Source organism: Ursus americanus, chromosome 20 (genome assembly GCF_024610735.1).
Source record: "Ursus americanus isolate L20-20 chromosome 20, mUrsAme1.1.p, whole genome shotgun sequence".
NCBI lineage: Eukaryota > Metazoa > Chordata > Mammalia > Carnivora > Ursidae > Ursus > Ursus americanus.
In genome coordinates, this window is record NC_142146.1 from 29,975,490 (window position 1) to 29,994,418 (window position 18,929).

At 36.1% G+C, this 18,929-nt stretch overlaps 1 protein-coding gene across 2 annotated transcripts in view; it reads right to left on the minus strand.

Moving 5' to 3' along the window:
* Nucleotides 1-18,929, minus strand: part of NPHP3 (nephrocystin 3) — a 43,199-nt gene that overhangs the window by 22,105 nt on the left and 2,165 nt on the right. For both annotated transcript variants that reach the window (XM_045791768.2, XM_045791769.2), the window contains exons 2-13: nt 18,704-18,829; nt 18,025-18,175; nt 15,629-15,781; nt 14,169-14,302; nt 12,269-12,429; nt 9,217-9,373; nt 7,203-7,277; nt 4,913-5,086; nt 2,681-2,784; nt 1,355-1,469; nt 956-1,099; nt 380-477 (exon numbers count right to left, since the gene is read on the minus strand). In XM_045791768.2, the coding sequence (XP_045647724.1) occupies nt 380-477; nt 956-1,099; nt 1,355-1,469; nt 2,681-2,784; nt 4,913-5,086; nt 7,203-7,277; nt 9,217-9,373; nt 12,269-12,429; nt 14,169-14,302; nt 15,629-15,781; nt 18,025-18,175; nt 18,704-18,829 (1,592 nt within the window). The remainder of the gene's footprint in view (nt 1-379; nt 478-955; nt 1,100-1,354; nt 1,470-2,680; nt 2,785-4,912; nt 5,087-7,202; nt 7,278-9,216; nt 9,374-12,268; nt 12,430-14,168; nt 14,303-15,628; nt 15,782-18,024; nt 18,176-18,703; nt 18,830-18,929) is intronic.

Genomic DNA, 18,929 nt, shown 5'->3' on the forward strand with positions numbered 1-18,929 from the left:
GTAAATGTCATTGCCTTCTAGCCATCGCTAGCTGAAGCCACAACTGGCAATTCAAGCTAACCATGTCCAAAACAAAACTTAAAACCCTTCCTCCACAAACCTGCTCATCCTCTGTGTTCCCTATTTCAGTTCATGGAACTACAGTTTACTTAATTTCTCAAGCCAGAAACGGGGCCATCTAGCCTTCCCCTCCGTGACATCCCAGCTCTAACCTCCCACCAAATCCTGTAGACTCTTTCTCTTGAATTCATTCACTTCTCCCCCTCCTCCCTGCTGCTTACATGAAAAACATGAAAACACAAACACACATCCAAAACCTTTCCTTGTTTGTACTTAACACATTTCATGTAATCTGAAAGAACTAAAGTTAGCATCGTACCTCCATGCTGGAGGGCATGTTTCTACATTCACAGAAACAATTACTCTTACATTCACTGGCAGTGGATCTATCAGCCATTTCATGTGTTTTTCAACTTGCTTAAAAATATAAAAACAAAATTCATTCTATTAATTCAAAATATTGCAAAACAACCCAATAATAGTTCCCCAAGTAAAATGAAATTCTCATTAAGTTTCTCATTATAATTAAAGATACAATCTTGTTCTGGGCTGATACATTTATCTCAGGATATTAAAAGAACAAGTGACAAAATACTATTATAGCTGATATGAATTCTGGACACTTAAGTAGATGTCAAGGCCCTAAAAATATGTCCAAATGAACAATTTTTGCTAATTGGTTCATTCAACTGGTCTGTCCCAATAAGATACTAGTGCCCACTGACATACAGTACATTTTTTATCCATGTGCTTCCTCCCTAGAAATTAAGCAGAAATAGTAGAAACAATAGCAACATTTTCTTCTCATAAACATATTTAAATGCCTGCGACAGCCATTACTGATAATTTTGTTTCTTTCTGAGAGTACCAGTAGGTTACAAAGTGAAAACAGTACCTGAACTTGATCTATAGAATCAATAATGATGATGATGCTGCCTTGATGACGGGCAGAGAGTTTTTCTAGCCAGCGTGGAAATTCTTCCAGAAGCTTAGCCGGATCCAACGTCAGAGCAGATACTGACCAAGAGTGCTGCATCAACTGCAAGATGAGAACACATACGAATTCGAGTAGTTACACTTTATCACGGCTGGTGGGAAATAATTTCTATCCCGACTTTTTAAACCAAAATTGAGTGGCCAAGAGGACCCAATTGCATCAAGAATTATTTTTAACCTCATACAAATCTAAAACAAATAGGTAATACCGAAAATTGAAAATTATTGGGTACTCAGCCCCCACAATTTCTGATTCGAAATAAAAATTCTGGCAATTCCAAAACATGGCATCTTATACCTTTAGAGTTAGTCGCTTAATAATCAACGAGGACTCGGAGCTGGTTGACATGGGCCTTCCCACAAAATGAGAAAGAATTAGCGTGTTAGGGGAATTCTTCTGTTGTAACTGAATCCTGAAAGAAAAAGACCTTTTATAAGACTGATGAAGCTTATTTATTATCAACACAAAAAGAATTCACAATGCATTAGACATCAAATGCTACCCAACTGTCAGCAATCACATGGTCAATCACTTTTGAATGAACATGGGAAATTTCCATTTTTATTCCACTTTTAGATCCTTTTAAATAAACCTTTAAAAATTATAGATTCTGGGGCGCCTGGGTGGCACAGCGGTTGGGCGTCTGCCTTCGGCTCAGGGCGGGATCCCAGCGTTATGGGATCGAGCCCCACATCAGGCTCCTCCGCTATGAGCCTGCTTCTTCCTCTCCCACTCCCCCTGCTTGTGTTCCCTCTCTCGCTGGCTGTCTCTATCTCTGTTGAATAAATAAATAAAATCTTAAAAAAAAAAAATTATAGATTCATTTAAATCACAAGTTGATATTAACTAACGGAAACCAATATAGTATACATTTTACGTTAAAGTATTAGTGAAGTGAGCATTACCCTTTAATAAAAAATATGTTATTAGAGGAAAAAAGAAGTTTCTTTGCTAAGTATAAAAATATTTTCCAAAAAAAACATTATTTTCTACTAAGTAAAAGGGCAGTAAAAAGGAAAAAAATATGCTAACTCTTCAATGTATGTCATAATTCTGAAAGAAAATATTCTTACTAATTGTTTTTAAATAATAGGAACTAAAATGAAAGTAAAAAAGAGTTTATCAGCATCTATAAACCACAGTCCCTAATCTGAAGAATGACTGCATTCACAGTACAGGTCATCCTTGATTTTGATGTTCTTTATGACTTATTTCACTCTAAACAGTCTGTCTTTGCCTTCTTTCAAATATTTAAAATCTCAGTGAAACTTTTAAAATGAAGCCGTTAACTGAAAACACAGGCACATTCCCTGTATATCTAGTTCACCTAATTCCCTTTCACACTGACCACTCCCTTACACAGCACGTGCTTAGCTCTGACCTACATAATTAACGTACACAATCACAAAGACTCCTATTTCCGTTCCTTTCTCATCCTGTATTCTCTCTAACATCCAAATTGTATACACTTCAGGGCATGACTCTATTATTTTATATGTTTTTGCTTTTTCAGTGTTTAGTACAGGCCATGCAGGAAGGCAGACAGGCAATAATACATTTTGTTGAATGAGGTAATTCAAATGATGACAATGGTAACAACAAATTAACTGCACTGCATCATACCACTTTGATAAGAGAAGGGACTTTCCAGAACCTGGTCCTCCAGATACAAGAAGGGGTGGAATTGGTGCTGGGGCCGCCACAAGATCGTTAAGGCGTTGGTAATACTAGAAACAAAAATGAATTTAAATTGTGAGGAAGCACACACCTCTGAGAATTCCAGAGTCAACTTCTGACTATCCTCTGAAATCATTAGAGAAAAGCTGTGTGAGAAAATGAAATCTACTTTTAGTCAACAGCATCCTCATGATTGCTTCTTTTTATGGCTGGTTAAATGTGCCCAAAGTAGTAAAATAAGAATGAGCCCCAATTTCTTCTACACATAGTACTGTTGTCAATTAATGAATGAAAGACAATACTTAAGATCCTCCTCGGGTTTTACAACAGTCCAATTTTGCAGAATGCTGCTGGGAGGCCACTGTATTACTCCATATACCCTAAACCACAGAAAGCACTGTAGAAGGCTTTGAGGGTGCCGGTAGGCATCCTGTCTCCTGGGCAGAAGAGCACCTGTCCTGGACACCACCTCACTTTCCAGAGATTTCTGAGAATAGGTCCAAACAAGAACAGGTTTTGTCTGGGCCCTTTATTGCAGTCTCCCAACCTGCCGCAGAGAATCAGGTTAGGACAGGCTGCCTGAGATCTTTCCGAAATTGAGCTCTTGGCAAAGTCCGAGAACCCATGTATCTCAGGCTCTTCCCAGAAAACCAAAATACCTCAGTACTTACTAGGGAGTTGGCAAAGTTATCTTGGGGGTTGAGATGTTCATTAAGTGTGCCAGTGGCCTAAATGATAGCTGATGAGGAATTTAAAGAATTTGTAGTAAGTGGTTTGTGCACAGCTTTAGGGTAGCAGAAATTTCCAACAACTACAATAAATAATTACTTGGTATAGTTTTTCAATTAAATTTTCTGTTTGCCAATACATATATATAGAATATATTCCTCAGGAACTCCAATTATTCTGATAGCAATGATGCTTCTCAGAAAGCAAAGGACTTTATTGATTTAGGACCTTGTAAATCCTAACAATTTAGTTCATGGTCCCACATAAAGCCCATTTATAGACCCATGGTTCTCAAGGTAAGACCATTTGCCATAGAAGAAAGAGCATAGGATTAGGAGCCAAAAGACCTAGGTTCAAATCCCAGATCTGTAATCAATGCCATGTGTGCTCTTAGGTAAACTGTAATATGAACCTTAGGTTCTTTATTTATGAAACAAGGATAACAACATCTCTCTTATAAAATAACAATTTAACATTTATCATGTGCCAGGTACTGTGCCAAGTGGTTGATATGCTTTACCTGGTTTAGTCCTCCCAACCACCCTGTCAGGTAGATAAAGTAGTCAATCTCATTTTATAGACAAGGAAGTCAAAGTTCAGAGCTAAGTAATGATCAAAATCCAGAGGTAGCAAGTGGTAGAACCAGGAATAAACACAGACAGCCTAAATTATAAAATTTCTATGGAATTACTGCTGTTAACTGACAGCTATGATAATATTCTTTAAAACATTCATTGTTGGAGCACCTGGGTGGCTCAGTCAGTTAAGCATCTGCCTTCAGCTCAGGTCATGATCTCCAGGTCCTGGGATCAAGTCCCGCATGGGGCTCCCTGCTCCGTGGAGAGTCTGCTTCTCCCTTTCCCTTCACCTCTGCCCCCAACTCGTGCTTGCTCGCTCTCTCTCTCTCTCAAAATAAATAAATAAAATCTTAAAAAAAAAAACCATTCGTTCTTACATTAATTTTTAAATATTAATCATTTTTTTGAACTTGGACATAGATTCTTTGTGCAATTCAAATTCTGTTAATTTGTTTAGATATTTAAGGATGCTGATGAACTGATCAGCCCATTGCATTAACTACCGTGGTGTTTTCTCGATGTTTGACATTTTGGTTCCTCCAAGCATTGGAAGAATAGATAGCCTTATGATTTTTATCCAGTTTCCTAGCTACCCTAATCTTGGTTTGGTGAACTTCACATGGTAAGGAACATGTAGTGATAAATCCTAATCTTAACTAAAAATGTTTGATGTTCATAAATATAACTGAATCTCACTTATCTTTCATATGATACAAAGTTAAGCATGTGTCTCAACATGGATAATCAAACCATGAGGACAAACACTAATACACTTATTATTAACCTTGACTATATTTAGGTAAAAACACAATCAGAATACAGCTTTAAGTGGTGACTGATGTTTGTTGGAACAATAACTCCAAATGCTTACTTTCTCAAATCCCAACTCATGGGCTGAATTTGTAGCTTGTTGAAAAGTTTCCATTTGCTCTTGTTCATCATGTATGTCCCACAGAACATCACCAAAGTCATCTTCTTCTGGAACAGAATCTTCACTGCCCAAATCCTTAGTCTCTGGGTCTGTGTTCTCAAAGCCCAGGATGTCCTGAACACCAAGAGCAAGCACACAACAATGAATAAAGAATGTAAACACCTTGTAGCAATGTCAGCACCACAGGCCTAAGGTGGGTTTCACCTACTGAGGAATCAAGTCCAAACCTATGGCCTTTATATAGTACCTACAAGAATAAATTTATAACTATAAAAAAACACTAGTTTAGAAGTAAAGAAATATTAAAATGACAACCACACACAAAAAACCCAAACTCTTAATAAAAAAAACTTTTATTAAAAATAGAGGTGCAATTGGGGTACCTGGCTGGCTTAGTCAGTAGAGAATGTGACTCTTGATCTTGGGGTCATGGGTTCAAGCTCTACACTGGGCATAGAGCTTACATTAAAGAAAAACAACTGTCTGATAAAAAACAGAGGGGCATTTGATTCTTGGGAATCTGTTTTCTGAAAAATGTTACACAATATATTTGCTTATATCTGGTTGGTGAATCATTTTAAAGATTGTGCTAATGCCTAAGAAATATGCTGCTTTACATTTTTATAAGAATTTAATTACGAAGATGTGGTTTCTTGATATCAAATATCTGTGTCATGATATCTAGTCTTTCTATCACTGAAAATATGTTGTTCTTCAAGCAGTAAAGATGGCAAATATGTCCACTTTCACTTGCTGCCATTTATTCTACTCAATTATTTTTATTTACCTGGGTCCTAAAATTCACAAGATTGTTGAGAAGATCAAAACTGATGTTAATTTTTATACTAAAGAACACTGTACAAAATATGTTGCCAGAAGTCATATCATTATGTTTTGGGGCTCATTTTTTTTCTCTGATAACAAATCTCCATACTTGTAATACAAGTTAGCTGGAAAAAGTAATCTAATCCCTAACTTCTCAAATAGAATCCCTGGCGCCCTGGAGGAGGTGTCAGCAGGTACAGGCAACTGCAGCCTAAATGTGGTACATCTTTCTATTGTGCCCATTCTACTTTAAGGCGGGGGGGGGGTGTCTTTTTCTTATCATTATTAGTATTTTTGATAATATATAATTTTAAATGATTTTTTATATTAAAATAAACACAAGTATAACATTAAGCAGAATACATAACTCACATAAATTTACAAGTAATACTTGAGATATCATAGAAACACAGAAACTTTCATCATGAGATACTGTCTCTGGCCCATGACCTCAGACCCTTATAGGTATGATGTTACATCTCTCTGCTGTAAGAATAATGTAGTGGATAAATTTGAAAAGGATTTTTTTTTTTTGAGAGAGAGAAAGAGAGAGAGTGCGAGAGCATGTGTGTGCATGTGAGCAGGGGCGGGGAGTTGTTTTGGGGAGGAGGGGCAGAGAGAGAGGGAGAGAGAGAATCTTAAGCAGGCTCCATGCCCAGCACAGAGCCCCAGGCAGAGCTCAATCTCATGACCCTGAGATCATGACCTGAGCTGATATGGACATTTAACTAATTAAGCCACCCAGATGCCCCTGAAAAGGATTTTTCTACTTTATAAAAATTCAAGGTGCACACAAAACCTGAGGAGACTCTATTGAAAAAGATAAACATTTTCCGTCAAATCCTTACACTTTTTATCTAGCACTTTGTAATCTATTTTACACTTAATCAGGTGTTGAGGCATCAAATAGCTTTGTGAGACAGATGACAGATAAAGAGATATGGTACTAGTAATACTATCATACCACAGGACAGAAAACCACCACAAACAATGGCACTCTAGCCAGGTATTGTTTTCAAAAAAACAAGGAAGTTGTTTTTACTGGAAAAGCCAACTTTATGGAAAACAGTCTTTTTTTTTTTTTAAAGATTTTTATTTATTTACCTGACAGAGAGAGAAGCAGAGAGAGAGGGAACACAAGCAGGGGGAGTGGGAGAGGGAGAAGCAGGCTTCCCGCTGAGCAGGGAGCCCGATGCAGGCTCGATGCAGGGCTCGATCCCAGAATGCTTAATGACTGATCAGCCCAGGCGCCCCTCTGGAAAACAGTCTTAGGATTTTTTTTTTACATAGGTTTTATGCCCAACACGGGACTTGAATTCACAACCCCAAGACTGAGGACTGCTGAGCCAGGCAGGCACCCCTTAAGAGTATTTCAGATGAAATCTTAAAAAGAATGCATATTTACCTGTTTAATAATTTTTTCCACATAAATATAAGTTTTATATGCTCCTTCTGTAGGATCTCCAGAGTGATCGATAATCTGGAAAAAAGAAAGAAGTTCAACAACAACAACATGAAGAAAACCATAGTAACAGGAGGGGGTAAATACTTCTATAAAACTTATATGTCAGGGATTATTCTAAGTACTTTACAAATATTAATTTATCTGTCCTCACAACAAGCCTATGAGGGAGACACTATTATTATTACCTCCATTTCACCAAAGAGGAGACTGAAGCAAGTGATGTAACCTGTTTGAGGTAACAGGAGGGATTTATCATGAACAATGGGAACAATGTTGCAATAAAACAAAAATTACACTTTTTTTCTTATGTGTCCAAATTTTGTCTTATGTATTTCCATGCCACTCAATATATATAACCCTCAAAATACAACAAAATCAATTTTAGGAGAGTAAAGCTATAATTCTACAAAACAAAAAGGCAAAATGGTACTTGGCTATGTAAAACGGCAGTCTTCTGAGCTTGCTGAAAGAATGCCCTACCTGTAGAGAGCATGTACGTTGCTAATAAGTGATTAATATTTGACGGAGTAAGGCAATGGTTTTACGAGGCCTATCAAGCGAACCGTAATAAATTCTATCCTGCATTTACATTTATAATCATGGTAGACAGATTTTATTCTACTCCTATTTTTATAAAATAAATTCATCCTTCTGGTGTATTAATTTTTAAAAGTGATTTATAAATAGAATAAAGATCAGAAAGAAAAATCAGTCTCTTTCCTCTTGGGGCCTATGGACTAGGTTCATACTAAAATAAGACAAAGAATGAATGGTTCTGGAGATTATAAAAAATATGCACTTTTTTGTGTTAGGCTCTTTAGTTTAATGTTATGCTGGTCCTAAGTTTTTCAATACTAAACGATGTAAAAAAAAGCTTGTATTCACATTTGATCTTATTTCTTGAATGAGCACAGAGAAATAAAAACAATGTGAAAATCTGAGTTGTTTTCAACTGTATTCTTTTTTTTTTTTTTAAGATTTTATTTTTAAGTCATCTCTGCACCCAACATGGGGCTTGAACTCATAACCCTGACATCAAGAGTTGCATTCACTTCTGACTGAGCCAGCCAGGTGCCCCTCAACTGTATTCTTATGTATGCGTTTTCAAGTTATCTCTCAACTGTATTCTTAGTATGCGTTTTCAAGTTATCTCAGTGTGCAGTAAGGCGAAGCCTGTGATCTCTGTTCTAAAAATTATGCCACCATGCATCTAGGAATGATCAAATCTCTCACATTCATCATTACTGTTTTGCTTTTCCCAATACTCCTGGAAAAGTTACTATGAAAAGGCTCTTCCTTACACTGATCCTTGGTCAACAGCAGACAGAAGAACTCTGTACTTAGGAAAAAAAGGAACAGAAAAGAATCTGATTTGCCCACTCACATCATACCCTTGTAGTTGTGCATTGCTATTTATTCTTCTCTTTTTCTCACAGTCCACAACTAAGTCTACTGGCTCTGCTGTCAAAATTTATCCAGATTCCTGTTTCTCCTCACTTCCTTTACCACCACCCTGGTCCAAGCCACTGGCATCTTTCACCTGGTGACTGTAAGAGTTCTCCAAATCTGCCCTCCTCCACTACCTCCAAACCAATCAATGCTCAACACAGCCACGTAACAACATCCTTATCAGAATTGCATGTCTTCTGCTGCTGCTTAAAGGTCTTCCAATGACTTAAGTAAAAAAAAAAAAAAAAAAAAAAAAAAAAAAAAAACTCCAAGTAAAGAAACCATCTCACTCCAAGTAAAAAAAAGAAAAACAAGTAAAAAAAAAATCTCGCTTCAAATAAAAAAAAAAAACAAGGTTTCTAAAATGGTCTTCAAGGTTCTTTACCCTTGTCTCTCAGTTAACTGTCCTATTAATCTCCCCTCAGTCACTCCTACTTTATGGCCTTTGTTCTAACACTTCCCTTGCCTGAGCAAGTTCTTAAAAAAATAACCTTATGAATTTTACCTTGGCTTTGTTGGTCTTGTTCAGGTTAGAAACTTGATCAATCAATTGCTGGACAGAGTCGGAACTGACTTTCCCATCCTCCAAGCGATGATAAATTAATCGTGGTTTGCCTTCAGGGTTTTTCAGAAAAGCTTCTTCACAGTCTTCCAATAAAAGGCTAGATTGGAAAACAGTATTTCTTGTGCTACACTGCACTATGGCAGCAAACAGTCAGTCAACCTGAGTGTCAATAATGGGACTTTACAGCAATGACAGAGACAGAAGTGTAGCTTTCCAAAAATGCATGTTATATAGCTCTGTTCCAGCTTGGTCATAAAAATATAATGCATTTATTAGCAGACAGTGAGAACAGGTACAATAAAGTCTGCATTAAATTGAATTTTAGAGCATACAGAACTTTAATTTTTTAAATCTAGCAATAAGAAGAAAACTCTCAAAAATACTGTAAGCATGGCTCAAAATAATGGACCAGACTCATGAGACTGCAAATAAATGGAAACCTAATTCCACTTACAAATATATAATTTCCAAATTAAAATACAAATATTATTAACCCCAATGCTTCAACATTTTTCTCTTCTCTAGTCCTTTAGCCTTTCTCATCCAATAAATGACCTAAATCACCTGAATCTTTATACCCAAGATACAGTACGAGAAAGATCCAGAGGCAGATGGGGGAGGTCGGATGGCTAGTAAAAATCTTAACTGAGGTGCAGGGTTAAAAAAAAAATCTTAATTTTCTACAGGGTACCATAATGACAGTTTACAATATAATTTAAATTCTAGCATAATCTCGGAAGAATCTAACCATGTCTTGTACACTGCAAGGAAAATTACAACCAATTCCCCTTTCTAAAAAGCATTAAATGAAGTTTGTCTACAGAGGCAAATTGGTGTGTATACAGAGGACAGCTATTACATGATTCGGAATTTATATAATACATTAAACCACAGCCCCAATACAAAACAGAGTAATATTCTATCACATATCTCTGTGCCAATCCAATCAATCCAAACTATAGATTTTTTTCCTTGTTAAAATCATTCTGACCATGTTCTATATAATTTTTGGATTTTAATAGTTTTGTTATTGCTTTAGGAGAAAAGTTTGTGGCCATGTGAATACCAAAGAATGGGCGTCTGTTTGGGCACATGTTCCTATTTTAAAATCACTCCCTATAGAATTGACATATGGAGCTCAGATGAAATGATATCTTGGGATTTGGTTCAAAGTCTTTGGTGGGAGAGGAGTAGATGGGGCTACTAGGTAATGCTCAGGGGACGCTTCTAGATTCATCTTTTGAGAAGAATGGGGGAATCATCATGAGAGGTGAAGGAAGAGAGAGAAATAAAAGCTCTACCAGCCCCTGTTTATGGTGTGAGACCACCACTACTGCCATGCTTCTTGACAGCCAGGAAATAAATATTAAGGAAATAAAATAATCAGTAAATGGAATAAGAAAAATTAAAGCAAAATAAAGGCAAAGTTGAGGTGAATAATTAAATTTTAGAAATTAAAATTCTGTTTTAAAAATTAATTTATATTAGAGTGAGAGAGAGAGAGTGGGGGAGGAGGGACAGAGGGAAGGGGAGAGAGTCTTAAGCAGATTCCACACTGGGCATGGACCCCTGTGTGGGGCTTGATCCCAGGACCCTGAGATCATGACCTGAGCTGAAACCAAGAGTCATATGCTTAACAGACTGCACCACCAAGGAGCCCCTAGAAATTAAAATTCTTATTCTTTAAGAAGAATAAAGTTTTTAAAATATAAAATAAATATAATTTTAGCTAAAGAAGATAAACTGAAATCTGCCCAGCAAGTAATTAAATATGAAAGAAACAAGTAAAAGATTAAGAGGAATTTAAGATGAGAAAAATAGTTAAAATAATAAATGTTAAAAGAATAATGTATAATATTTTATTAACTAAATATAGATAAAAGATAAAAAACAAGATGGTTTCAAGGATTAAAGAATTAATGAGGAAAACAACAAATGGCATATATTACCACCTGAGATAAAACACTACCCAGATATTAAATAATAAAACAGAATATACCCTTAATAAATATAAAAGAAAAAACAGGAAAAGAAAAGGGGTAAGGGAGGAAAAGAACCCCAACTAAAGGCAATCAAGTGGAAAGAATCCTTAAACTTGTTTTGGGTTGAGGTCCATTGATCAGGTGGCTCCCTGGCCACTGGGCAGTCTTAAGGATCCATGATTGATTACACTGCATGGTCTCCATAAAGCCTAGGGCTCCACATACTTCTGTACACAGGTGAGGTCAGAGCTGGTTTTCAATAAAGACAAAAATGCTTTGGAAGGGTTAAATCCATCAGACAGCAAATGTAGAAAGAAAACTTAACCTCTTATTAAATGTATTTTGTCTTCTATCTATGTATCTAGTTGGTTAAAAAAAATCTTTATTTGCATACTAGACTCATTGGTATAATTATATTCACATTATAAGAAAATCGCTCACTTTACTAGAATTAAGTAGTAAGCTCCTCATAGAATTAAAAATTTGATTTAATATCAATACAAGTGTTCAAGTAACTCTCAATTTGTATTTGAAGAAAGAAAAAAATGAAGGTGAATGCTGACTATTGAAATCAGGCGTTGCCGACTTGTTCTGTTACGGCCAGAGAGCATACATTTTAGGCTTTGTGGGCCATACACAGTTTCTGTTGTAACTACTTAACTCTGCTGTTGTAGTGTGAAAGCAGCTGTAGAAATATATAAATAAATGAATGTAGCTATATTCTAATAAAATTTTATTTATAAAAACAGCTGACTGGATTTGGCCCAAGGGCCATAGTTTGCTACCCTTGATTAAAATGATCTTTGCTTTAATGATGCTAACATTATGACCTATTAAACAACTCAGTGTAAAAATTTTAATTCTTTAAGTATGAAAAGTTAAAAAATTTATTAAATTTTGTGGATTGCTTTTGATTATAAGAATATAATTATGACTTGTCTTCGAAGTTCATTTGGCAATCTCAATTCTACTTACAACTCCCCTAATAAGTGGCAGAATTTTCAGCTTACCTTGGTAAAGTTAAATGAATGAATAAAATAACTAATGAACTCTTCTCAATTTCCCATTTTCTTACAGCAAGGTATTGATTTTCAATATCTATTGGAAAATATATAGCATGGAAAAAATATCCCATTGTCTCACACATTCTTTTAAGTTTAGGAGAATAGTCCTGAAAAGAAATTAAAACAAAACAAAAGAAATTAAAACATAATAAAAGCACAGCTTATTTAACTAAAGATCAAGTCAGCTCATACTACTTAAGAAAGCATGTTTTAGAACAGGTTATATTGTATATATTTTTATTTAAAATTTAAAAATACATACATTCATATTTTAATAAAAATCTAAGACAAAAGGCAGGGTTCCTTTAAAACAAAAATAAGAAGAGCTTAGTAACTTGGCTGTTTTCTAGCTCAGAAAATGATTTTATTACATAATAAAACCTAACCAGTGAAGAAAAATATTAGGCTATTTTCCTTTGTATTTATTATTATTATAATAATAAATGATTTCTGCTTTATTGTTACAAAGAGTGTAAAACATAAATCCATGAATCTATACAGAAAAAACTGTCCACCATGCTATATTAGAACATTAAAGTCAACAGGTATAAAGGAAAACTATGTTGGTCTATAACAAATTAGGTTACTAAGTAATGATGACTTATTATTATGCAATAAATGAGTAATTCCCTTAACATCAGTTTGCAGTTTGGTAATAATCTACATTCAGTTAGTAAGTAGAAACTTTGATTTTCAAAATATTTTATCTTTTTACAAAAATTGAATAATATCAAAAAGAAACGCTGAATAAGTTCATTACTCAATACTCTGGAGGGTCTTAATATAGCAGGTATCACATGTGACATGCAAATTTCTTTCTTTCTTTCTTTCTTTCTTTCTTTCTTTCTTTCTTTCTTTCTTTCTTTCTTTCTTTCTTTTTTAAGATTTTATTTATTTATTTGACAGAGAGAGATAGCCAGCGAGAGAGGGAACACAAGCAGGGGGAGTGGGAGAGGAAGAAGCAGGCTCCCAGCGGAGGGGCCTGATGTGGGGCTCGATCCCAGAACTCCGGGATCACGCCCTGAGCCAAAGGCAAACGCTTAACGACTGAGCCACCCAGGCGTCCCCATGCAAACTCATTTTAAATGCAGTTAGAACAGCAGTTGGCAAACTTTTTCTGTAGAAGGCAAATATTCTTACAAATTAGTAATAGCTTAACAACTTGGATGTTTTGGCAGAGGTCTTTGGGGTCCATTTAGTTTTTGCTGTAATTTATTCTGCTGTTGTAGTGTGAAGCAGCCAGAGATAGTATGTAAATGAATAAGCCTACTTGTGTTCCAATAAAACTTTCTTTAAAGACGCTGAAATCTGAATTTAATATAATTTTCACACATCACAAACGTTCTTCTTCTTTGGATATTTTTCAACCATTTAAAAAGGTAAAAAGTAATCTCAGCTCTGGGTCATACAAAAACAGGCTGCAGGCCAGGTCTGGCCCAAAAGCTACTGTAGTATGCCCACCTCTGCCTCAGGTTAACTCCAATGGCTGTCTTGAAAAATTAAAAACCATGATAAGGATTAAATTCTGTAATAACTTGAAAGAGATTCAAGGCTAGAGCTGCCAGATATTAACTAAAGCAGGCACTATCAACATGTGTCTTAAACGCTGTGGAGAATGTGTAATAAAGCATTCAAAAGCATAACATTCCAAGGACTTAATTTGAATATACTGATAACAGTGAACAAAATTTTCTCTAAAGAAAAACTCTAAATTCTTCCTGCTCTTTAAGACATATAATCTGGTAGGTAGTAAAATACTTGGTTTAGATGTAGTAGTATCATAAACAGGACACAATATTGACTTGTATTTTAAATCAGTGAATACAGAATTTATAAACATCCTCACCTTAAGGAAAAGATCCATTTCAGGCTGGGTTTCATCTGTATAAATGAGGTAACATCTGACAGCGTTACTCCACAGAGAGTGTGAAAACAAGGGAGTAACTTGTAATAAACTAGCTACAGCAATATCCCAGTCATCTGAAAATAAAATTTATTATTAATTATTTGTGGAACATAAGGAATAGCATGGAGGACATTAGGACAAGGAAGGGAAAAATGAAGGGGGGAATTCAGAGGGGGAGACGAACCATGAGAGACTATGGACTCCGGAAAACAAACTGAGGGCTTCAGAGGGGAAGGGGGTGGGGGGATGGGCTAGCCTGGTGATGGGTATTAAGGAGGGCACGTATTGTATGGAGCACTGGGTGTTCGCAAACACTGGTGTACGCAAACAATGAATCATGGAACACTACATCAAAAACTAAGGATGTACTGTATGGTGTCTAACATAATAAAAAAAATCATAAGTTCATTTAAAAAAATCACCAGAAAAACATGTGACAAGATGATTTTTTTAAAAGTCTGAAAAAATACAACAGGCAAGGTAGAATGGAATCTGATCTCACTCGTGAATATTGACACAGTTTCTGGACTACCATATTAGAAGGCAAACAGTTCTACAACCTCAAGTTCTATTCTTGGGAATAAAGCAATCAATGTTGCCAGTGGTCCTTGCTGGGGTACCACTGGTTCCAGTCAGATATCATGAACCTATGTTACATGAGCTGTTCAAGGAGTTCGCAACTTTAGGACAGCCTACATTCCCAGGCCGGCCTATAGTTTTGCCTACTTATTATTCTTGAGATACATTAAGTCAAAAAGAAACTTTAAGAATGGCATAAAATGTAATGCTATTTAGTGAGAAAGAACATTTGAAGACGTATTTGGCGAATTCAAAAGCTATAATTAAAACATTATTTTCACTTTGCTAATAGATAATTTTGTAGTTTTAAGAAAAACGAGTGGTGCTACTTATAACACTCAGATCTGCACTGGTATTGAAATTCACAACAGACCTTAGAGCTGTTTTGGACACCAATTTATATAAAAATAATGAAAATATTCTTTTGACTAAGGATACTACATTGCATTATATTCCATTCTGCAACCTTCTCCAACCTTTAACAGCATCAAAGATGTGGAGGAAAAGATCAAAAACTACTGTTTTTCAGTTAATCTACGTTAGATTCTCACTGATCAACTGCGACACCTAGAATTCAGACCAGAAGCTAAGTTTTTAGAGCCTGATTGGCCAGTCGGGCTGTGGAGCACCATCTGATCCTCATGTGAATCATATAAGTTAATCAGCCCTGGTCAGTGACAGTACCAGTACATGCTGGTTTGGCAGTGGAAGACACCCAGAGTAAAAATCTCCTGCCTGCTGATGGTCTTTCTCCCAGCACACACAAGATTATAGTACCTGAACAGTCATGACTAAGGTAATTTGCAAATGGCATGTGTTACCTCTGTTGACATTTGCAAAGGGTCCTTCCACATCTATAGAACTATGGGCAAACTCAGGGCCCCTGAAGGACTGCTGAAGCTGGATCATACTCCCTATGGAAGGTTCACTTCCCAAGGCTCCTCCGGTCCAATATTCACACTGGGTTCCAGCAGCTTTAAATGCAAGAGATTTCATCTTGTGAAAACCAAATTATTGCATGTTCAAAAAGTTATCACATATACTAAACAGGATTTCTAATTTTAAAAAATGCTATATATTATAAATACAGTAAATATTCAATCTTTAATGATTTTGAAAGTACTCTGTCATCAACTTCTGGCAAGTTCTAAGGCGCCGGTTAACATAATTCTGGTTATCATCTCAAATTCAAAGAGGGGATTAAAAAGAGAAAGAGGAAAAGAAATAAAGAATATAATAATCAAAGGAATTGTAATAACAGAGGCAGTTAAAAATATCCCCATACAAAAATTTTAAACATTTCTAACATTATGGTTTAGGTATCAGTGTAAAATTGGAAGGAGAGAATTTCAAAGGAAGACCATTACTAGCACACCTGTAATTAAGATTGGTAATTCATTAGGATGTAACGTAAGGATATAAAAAGTACATCTTCTTTAACCTCCCAGAGTAACAAAATTAATGCCTGAATCAACAGGTACTTATGAGCTTTTTGATTTCTTTCTAAAAGATTTATATTTATTTATTTGAGAGAGAGAGAGTGTGTGTGTGTGCATGCACGTGCACTCACGAGTGGAGGGGTGAGGGGCAGAAACAGAGAGAGAAGCAGACTCCCTGCTGAGCACAGAGGCCTACATGGAGCTTGATCGCAGGACCCTGAGATCCTGACCTGAGCTGAAATCAAGAGTCAGATGCTTCCCGACTGAGCCACCCAGGCACTCTTTGGTGTTCTTTTTTTTTAAATAAATTATATTTGCCAGAATATCTACATGGCATCCTTGACTAAATATGAGTATACTAGTAACGGAATCAATTTCTGGCAAAAATAAGATTATTATCTGTAGGTCTTTGAATGTGAAATGAGTGATGTTCTCTCAAGCATTCTTTCTTCAGGTTTTAAATCAAAATATGAAGAAAGACCTAGGAGGAAATATTAACTTGTTCTTATTAACTTGCCAAGGAAATTACAATATAATGGTTTTGAGACACTGTACATTTTAACATATGTCAATACTGAGATAACCACTAAGATGAATGTGGGGGCATAAGAGCATCCTCTTAAGCACTCAAATCCAATAAAGAATCACATCACTTTTTTTCCCCTCAAAAGTTGGTAATAAAAATCCTCAGATGCTGGTCAGATTCCAGTGGTTCTAAAATGCAAATTAAGAGGCAATTATCAGTTGCCACATTTCACTCCAAAATCAGTTTTTAAGATAAAATGCATGAGGCCCCTGGGTGGCTCAGTCTGTTAAGCATCGGACTCTGGATTTCGGCTCAGATCATAATCCCAGGATCATGAGATAGGGCCCTGAGTTAGGCTCTACACTGAGCATGAAGCCTGCTTAAGATTCTCTCTCTCCTCTGCCAATAACTTCTCCCCCCGCCCCCACTCACATGCTCTCTCTCAAAAAAAAAAAAAAAAAAAGGATAAAATGCAGTTTCCTATAAATGAGCATTTTTCCACTGCATTTACAATAGAATCTTTTCCATTTTTCAGTATCAATCACAGTTTATTAATATTTTCTTGGAACACAGTAGACCCTTTCATTCTAGGACTCCAGGCTTTTCTTTATTTCTAGAAAAAAACATTTTATATGTTTAATTATAAAATAAAAACTTTTTGAGTAGCTTACAAAACTGTGCTGGAAGCCACTCAGCAGAATATCATGCAGATATTCTAATGGATAGTTGCAAAGAATGTATCATTATGTGGAAAAATAAGGTGACAGAGACTATGAACTGTCTCCCAATATCCATTCTCCCCTTCTTCCTTTAGTAACAGAATTTCAAACTTTAGGTGGATACATGACTCTCCTACTAATGATTATACTTTGCAATCTTCCTATTTGTATTTCTGGCCAATGGGGTATGAGGAGTGATCTGTATACCTTTCAGATTGTGCTTCCAAGGAGAGGAGCGGATTCCCTTCCCTCTTCTCTCTGCTAAAATGTAGATGACCTGGAGGAGTTGTCTTACACCAGAAAGAGGAAAGCTAGGGGGCGAGGCTGGCAGAGGAATAAGACAGAAGGAAACCCGGCACCTAACAACGTCATGGACTTTATGGAAAATTGCTGTTGTAACAGATGAGAAAGAGAAAGTGCAACTCTATTTGTAAGAGCAACCACTTACAACTTATAAAAGGATTCAAAGTTGGCTCTATGATATCATTACACCTATACTGCGGGCTCAAAGTATACACAGGAAGTAAATTTACCAGTAACGTCTGTACAGTTGTCATCTGAATCAGACTCTCCAGGATCAAATACTTGGATCCCCTGAGCCTGGAGCCTCTGAAGTTTACTCTCCAACTCGCGCTTAGCCCTCAGTAAGTCCTGAATTTCATTTTCCTTGGTCTCCCTAAAAATCTTTAAAAGACAAATGTTAATTTTGAAAGCTTTTCCATCATCAAAAGTTTGTGTCATTAACTCTTAATAAAAAAATCTTTCATTTATAAAACCAATATTCATTTGGTCTTGATCTTTTTTGTAACTGGAACCCTCTGGAATTCGGGCAGGAGCCCCATCTGCAGCGTGGGGCTGTCTTGAGTATAGCTTATTTTTAGCAAATTTATTCCCCTCCCACTAGATGCCAGTAATACCTTCCCATACAAAATATCCCCAAATATTTCCAAATGCCTTTGCCCCCATTTGGAAATACTTTCCTTTTCCCCCAAAATTCCTATTGCAATGCTCACTTTTTTACTTTTTCCCTGAAGCGATCTCAAGTTTAACAGGTCCAACTCAAAAACGTAAGAAGTGCTCTACTCTAGTTCTTAGAAACTTTAGGACTCCTACATCATTTACTTCTGTTTATTTATGCAGCATTATACAAACTTTTAAAACATGCTGTTTTTATTCTATGTCACTTTGAGGGTAAAAATGTAAGGAATTTACCTTGAATTGCCTTTTCACTTTATCTCTGTCATGTTCAAATGTCGCTGCCCTCTCCATTGCTTGGTATTTTGCTTCCAAAGCACTTTCCTTTTCCCGAAGTATTTTCTGATAAGTTTTTTGAAGGGCCTGAAATAATGGACCTTGTTATTTCTAACAAAAATTGTATTCCTCCCAAATTTTACATTATCCTACCTACATACTACATACATACCTCAGAATTGTAACA